Below are 7,468 nucleotides of genomic sequence, written 5' to 3' on the forward strand. Positions count from 1 at the left end.
AAAAAAAAAAGAAAGAAAAGAAAACTTCTGCCAACATCCCCTTAAATTCTCTCAAAACCAAAGCCTGAGCAGGGAGGACAGTGGGGACTGCCTCCCTTTGTTTTCTCTGTATTCTGAAGTTCTTTTCTGGGCATTGCTGTGAATTGTTCATCCAAAGACTTGATCTCCTCCTGGGAAGTAGTCATTTGAATAGCAGCAGGGGAGGAGGGGGAAAGAAGAACCACATCCAGGATTCATTCATTAAGAATATATATTTGACATAATCAGGCAATGTTTCAAGTGAGTGAAAAATAATTCCTTGTGAAAAATTAATAGGAAATTAGAAATGTGTGTTTTAATACAAGCTCACAGAGTGGGACATAACCTCCAAGTCCCTGGCAGCTGACATCACAGATTACACAGGGTGTGTTTGGATCACTGTGTGGCTGGTGAGGAGACTTCCTGCAGAAGTGGCCTCACCTTCTCTCCTGGAACACAGAGAGGCAGGAGAGAGGGAAATATTTAGGTTATGAGCCACTGAGTTAGGGAACTTATTACTTTTCTCTCTACCCATCACACATTCATAACCGTGGACATAAAAACTGTAGTGAATCTTTCCTAGTTGCTTTGGGTGAGGTGTGTTGAATGTAAGAATTCACAAAACTAAATTCCTCGCTCCTCTCCCTTCTCAGTCATGGACCCTAGATTGGCTGCTGCCCCCATTTCTCCAGTGTTTCCTTCTCAGACAGCCTGGTCCTTTCCTTCTTGCAGGTGGTTATGAAGGTCCTGCCCCTTTCCCCTTCTTCCTCTCTGTTCACTGCACCCTTGTGGGCCTAGGTGGTAAAGGGAAGGGGTGGACTGTACATGCTTGGCCCTCAGCACAGCTAAATGGATAATACGAAATGAGGAGAAAGGGACTAAAGTGCCAGCTGACCTTGGCTAGCTGATGTTGGAGCTAAAGGTTTATGAGTGGGGGACCAAATTTATATTTTAATCTCAGATGATATTTTCAAGATGGGTCTACACTTGTGATGAGGCTGACCAGTACATGAATTAACCTGTCATGACTCACACTCAAACACTGCTCGCACATCCTATTTGAGAATTGCTCTACAATAATTCATGACCTGTTGTCTTATGGCTTAATTAGTACATGACACTACATGAGTTGGATGAACCCAATTTGGAATATATCCTGTGGTATGTTTAAAAGTAGAATGTTGGGAACCATTGTCCTTTTTCCTGGAGGGAAAGCAATATTGATTTTTCTATGATGTCCTTTATGTTTCTATGATATTTTTATAAGTTTCTATGATATTTGTGCTGTAATAAGCGACATGGGACTTGTGAGCCTTAGTTGGTTGATTGAACACCATTTTCCAGTAAATATTTATTGTTTACTTAGGCATTATGGAGGGATAACACATAACAGAAAAAAAATATGAAGCAGCAGCTCTGAAGCCTAAGCAACAGAACTCAACAGCCCCAACTCAACTCAGCTTAACTCAGCCTCATTGAACCTGATCTCAGACTCTCCACTCCTGGGCTTTCTACAGCTCTCTGATCCTAGAGTCCTCTTCATTCCAGCTAGAATGCCATGTCAGGCACTTCGCAGAATTGGTCCAAAGCTGGTACGCAGACGAATGCTGGAAGAAGATGTGAATGAGATGGCCCCTGCCAGAAGACGGACCACTCTGGATTTAGTGGCCCTGGGTGTGGGCTGCACAGTGGGAGTAGGTGTGTTTGTCCTGGCTGGGGAGGTGGCTAGAGATGTAACAGGACCATCCATTGTGGTCTGCTTGTTGGGAGCCAGTCTGTCTTCTGGGTTGGCTGGGCTGTGCTATGCAGAGTTTGGTGTCCAGGTTCCCTATGCTGGCTCTTCATATCTCTACACCTATGTCACTATGGGTGAAATCTGGGCTTTCATCACTGGCTGGAACCTCATTGTCTTCTTTGTTGCTCATACAGCCACTGTGGCTCGGGCTTGGACCTTAGCTTTTGACAATCTGCTTGGGAACCAGATCTCTCAGACCCTGCATGAGAGCATCTCACCAAATGTTCCCCAGCACCTGGGAGAAATTCTAGGCTTCATTGTTGTGGGCCTTATGTTGTTGCTGATGGAATTGCTGACTCTGAGGAATAGGTGGATTTTCCCGGTTTCCAAAGTGGTTACATTGGTGAAACTTTTGGCTCTCAGTTTCGTCATCATCTCAGGCTTCATTAAGGGAGACCTGCACAACTGGAAGCTCACAGAAGAGGACTATGTAAAGGCCGGACTCAATGACACCTCTAGCTTGGGCCCTCTGGGCTCTGGAGGATTTGTGCCTTTTGGGTTCAGGGGGATTCTCCGTGGAGTAGCTACCTGTTTCTATGCATTTATTGGTTTTAGCATTATTATTACAAGAGTGGAAGAAGCCCAGAATCCTGAGCATTCCATCCCCATGGGCATTGTGGTTTCACTGCTCATCTGCTTTTTGTTGTATTTTGGTGTTGCTGCAGCACTAACACTTATGGTTCCTTACTACCAGCTTCGACCTGGGAGCACATTGCCAGAGATATTTCTCCATATTGGCTGGACAACTGCCTACTATGCTGTAGCTTTTGTATTCCTCTGTAGTCTTTCTGTCAGCATCTTTGGCTTTATGTTCCCCATACGTAATCTGATATACATGATGGCACAAGATGGCCTCCTGTTCCCTGTCCTTGCCAGAATCCAGACCAGCACATACATGCCCAATGTGTCCACTGTAATCTTGGGCATCATTGTAGGAATCATGGCATTCTTCCTTGGACTCACTGATCTTCTGGATCTCATGTCAGTTGGGGCCCTGCTAGCTTACTCCCTGATGGCTCTTTGTGTTCTCATCCTCAGGTACCAGCCTGAGAGGAGGAATGGGGTAAAAAAAGCACAGGAGCAGGAAGAGAATGGACAGGCAGCAGAGAAGCTAACACTACAAGAATTGTTTTTTCCAGGGAGTCCCACCCCCACTCCACTCTCTGGCTGGGTTGTCATTGTTTGCTCCTCACTACTTGTTCTGCTGCTGGCTCTCCTCTGCCTGGTGCTGGCCCACTGGCCAGGTCTGCTTTCTGGAGACCCAGTGCCAATCACAGTGGTTGTGCTGCTCCTGGTGCTCATCATTGGGATCACTGGGGTCATCTGGAGACAGCCACAGAGTTCTACTCCCCTTCACTTTAAAGTCCCTGCTCTGCCTCTCCTCCCACTCCTGAGCATCTCTATGAATGTTTATCTTATGATGCAGATGTCAGCTGGCACCTGGGCCCGATTTGGTGTCTGGATGCTGACTGGGTTTACTATATACTTTGGCTACGGGATCCAGCACAGCTTAGTCCGTTAACCCTTCTTTAGTTAGGACCAAAACTGTAGACTCAGCAGTGAACTTAGCAGTGGCAGTGTGTATTTGAGTTGACATCATCACACTTGAATGTAGTCTGGTCCCCTGCGATAATAGAGTACTTTGGGGCACATGGAAAGCTTGGCTTCCCGTGGGTAGTTGGTAGGAGAACACTAATACAACTCTATTTATAATGAAATGAAGGATGTGTCTTTGCTCTTTCTTTTTTTTTTTTCTGTCTACTTTCCAAATGTGTTTGTACTACATACTAGGTTTTGAAAGTTATTATTAAAAGGAACCAGAAAAAGTGTTTTTCTTTCCGTTTATATCCAGTAGGGAAATACTGGGTAAAATGGTAGTTTTATTTTTAATTTTCTGAGGAAATTCCATAATGATTTCCATAATGGCAGCATCAATTTGCATTCCCACTGACGGTAACTGAGGGTTCATTTTTCTCTATATCCTCATCAACACTTGCTATTTCTTGCCCTTTTATTTTAGCCATTCGGTTTTTGTTTTTTTTTAAGATTTTATGTATTTATTTGACAGAGAGAAATCACTAGTAGATGGAGAGACAGGCAGAGAGAGAGAGAGGGAAGCAGGCTCCCTGCTGAGCAGAAAGCCCGATGCGGGACTCGATCCCAGGACCCTGAGATCATGACCTGAGCCGAAGGCAGCGGCTTAACCCACTGAGCCACCCAGGCGCCCCATTCTATTGGGTGTAAAATGATATCTCAGTGTAGTTTTAAGATACATTCCCTGATGAATAATGATGTTGCCCATTTTTCATGTGTCTGTTACCCATCTGGTATGTCTTCTCTGGAAAATGTTTATTCAAGCCTTCAATCCATTTATAGGATTGTTCGGGTTTTCTGGTGTTGACTTGTAGAAGTTCTGTATATACTTTGGATATTAACACCTCTTTAGATATATCAAGTGTCCTGTGGGTAACTTGATTCTGGATAAAAAAAAAGGAACTTAACAAAAAAGTAAAAGTGTCTGAGCTGGGCATGCTCATGGCTGTCTCTTTAACTCATTAATTGAAGTCACAGTGAAGAGGGATGAGAAGAGAGAGACCAGGAATAGTAAGTACACTGCTGAGTGGTGCTCAAATTTCAGCAGGTGCCACCTCATCCATAGGACTTGTGAAAACAGATCACTGGGTCCCACCCAGCCTTTGGAATTCAGTGGGTCAAGGTGGCCCCAATACTTGTAGTTCTAACAAGTTCACAGGTAGGGCTGATACCCCTGGTCCAGGGAACACAACTGACAAGGAAAGCTCCACCTGAAGGCCCTGATGATACAAAGATTAAGTGAGGGAAAGAAAGGTGCGCTTTGACCATTGACTTTCATTTAATGAGATTTTTTTTCCATTTAATGAGATATTTAGATTAAAATACCATCCATTAATCCTCTCCCAGTGGGGATATCAGAGTGAATCATTTCACAATGTATATGTATACCAAATCACCACAGTGTACCCATTAAGTAACATAATTTTCTATGTCAATTATACCTCAATAAAGCTGAAATTTTAAATATGAAATACCAAAGCTATCTGTGTGTCTTTATTTCTTTATGATTGTAAATCATAGGTAAAGAGTGTATCTTTTTTTTTAAGATTGTATTTATTTATTTGACAGTGATAGATCACAAGTAGGCAGAGAGGCAGGCAGAGAGAAAGGGGGAAGCAGGCTCCCCACTGAGCAGAGAGTATCAGTACCCTGAGATCATGACCTGAGCCAAAGGACAGAGGCTTAACCCACTGAGCCACCCAGGTGCCCCAGGAGTGTATCTTGTTTACTGCTGAGAGCATCCAGCTGGGAGCTGGGCACAAAATGAGCATTTAGTAAATTCATGTTAAAGTGAATTGAACCTTACACATTTCTTTGATGCAGAAAATTCTCCTTTTAGGCTAGTGCTATGTTATTCCTTTAAGACTATCATCTGGAAGACTTCCTTAACAAACAGCATTTCTCTCCTTTCAGAACTAAATCTAGAAGTGCCTCTAGACCTGTACTAAGCTATTACAAGTTTTGCCTTTGTGTGGCTATGCCTGAATTCTGGTGACTATCCTATCTCTTCTATCAAAATGGAGTCTTACTCCAAGCAAGAAGTATGTTCTTTCCTTCCTCTCGACCCAACATTAAACACAGTGTTGTTCATTCAGAGAGCAACAGGAAAAATGCAGACCTGGAACAGGAAAATACCCTACACGACCTCCGTTGGTCCTGCTCCATGTCTTTCCATGGAATATGGGAAGGGGCCAGAAGTAGTGAAATTGATGAAAGGCCCAACCTGCTCTCTCTGACTCCAGAGAATTCCTAAAGATGAGACTGGCTCCAGTGTGGGCACAACAGGCATCTTTTTTGATGCAGTCAATGGCTGGAACAGAAGAGCCAGTGTTTTTCTGTTGCATTTATGTATGGGGCCTGCCCTGGGATAGAAGGCTAGGAAGCTACTTTTTTACTCACGACATTTCTCATTTTCCCCACATGGGGTAGGTGACTCCAGGGAAGCCTGGTGGAGGCAGGACCTCTCATATATTTACACACTCCTTTGGATGTTTCCTTGTAGGACTGGTGCAAAAGCCTTGTGAGAACATCTAAGATATCTTGGTAAAAAAGAATGCATACCCCAAATGTGGAGGGAAATGGACTGACACAGGAGGAATTAATAACTGGATAGGAGTTAAGGCATCATTCCTTTGGAAGAAAAGGTATGAGTAGAAACGGAGAAAGAGGTATTAGTCTAGGGACACTTCCTGGAGGAAGACACTTATGGAGAAATTTGGGAAATAAAAAAGTGAAAGGTGAGCTGGAAGAGAAATGGGACAGTCATTCTAGGCACATGGACCTTTAAGAGTCATGAATGAATGAGACTCTTCTGAGGGATTTGTTTTTCCACATTTCAAGGGAATATGAGCCAGGTTTATATTGTGTATTGTGTCATGGAGAGAGACTCCTGAATCAGGAAGGAATGACATGATTCTCATTTCCATCTGGAGGATAGGCAGCAGAAGGATGTGGACAGATAGACTCTTCCTGAGAGACAGTTGTAGCACCTGCTATATCATCTAGGTCCTTGCTCTAGTAGCATGGGTATCACTTGGGAGCTTGTAGAAATGCAAAGTCTTAGACCCCAATCCAGACCTACAGAATCAGAATCTGCATTTTAGCAGGCTTCCAAGTAATTTGTATGTTCTTTCAGGTTTGAGAAGCATTGGCCTGAGGTGATCAGTGATAGGTGTCTGGTCTCAGAGGGACACTACAAAAGGTCTGAAAACTTTGGAACTGGGAGTACAAGAGGAAGAGCCTAGGTTGGGGGAGTTGAATTTGGGGAAGAGGGACAGTATAGTTATTGGCTTCCCTCTTGTCTCCAGGCCTCCCACACTGGTCACTATGGCAGGTTTTGGCACTCTGCCCACTTTGGGACAATGCCTGTTGTGCCCTCCCAGGAATCTACATGGTCTTCAGGGGCTCCCCTGGCACAAGAATTGCATATGTAGGGACTGCTGCCCATTCTCGTACCTCTTCTTCATACGATGGCCTTAAAGGGATGGGGGAGGTCATCTTAGTCATGTCCTGAGGGTTGTACTGTCCCTTAATCAAATGAGTGATAATATGATGACACTAATCAAGGAGGCTCTGGAGGTTGGGGGGATTGAAATAGGATTTCTTAAGTATCTGTCCTGGAAATTAGGATACTTTCATCTTTTGAAAAATGTATGAAGACACCAGATGACTACATGGGCGGTTATACCCTGACAGGGCCCAAAACTAATGCTTTTTAAGAGATCTTTTGATGATTCTTAGTGGGTTAATAACAAACTATATGAGACCTGTAATTCCAGAGACCTGCTGATAGGCAATGGAACAATGTTACCAGGTGGGCATTTGGGAGTTTTCTTACACTTTTGAGGGTTGACGTACCTCATCCCAAATCAGAATGAGTGATGAAGACAGGCCAATATTGAAGGAAAACAGACTGAGTTGAACATAAGAAAAAATATTCTGAGATTAGCAAGGTGATGGGGGATATGGCTGTCTCACTTGGATGTGTTATGCTTCAAATGGGCTCCTGCCCAGAACCAGCAAAATGGATAAAATGAACTCTCAAAATTATTGTTGCCCCAA

At 43.7% G+C, this 7,468-nt stretch overlaps 1 protein-coding gene across 1 annotated transcript; it reads left to right on the plus strand.

The window, feature by feature from the left end:
- The first annotated feature begins 1,571 nt into the window (after positions 1-1,571).
- LOC122890918 (cationic amino acid transporter 3-like) lies at positions 1,572-3,335 on the plus strand. The gene has a single exon (XM_044226359.1). It carries the CDS (start codon positions 1,572-1,574, stop codon positions 3,333-3,335), a length of 1,764 nt encoding a protein of 587 aa, XP_044082294.1.
- The last annotated feature ends 4,133 nt before the right edge of the window (positions 3,336-7,468 follow it).

This window comes from Neovison vison, chromosome 12, assembly GCF_020171115.1.
Source record: "Neovison vison isolate M4711 chromosome 12, ASM_NN_V1, whole genome shotgun sequence".
In the NCBI taxonomy this organism is placed as follows: Eukaryota; Metazoa; Chordata; class Mammalia; order Carnivora; family Mustelidae; genus Neogale; species Neogale vison.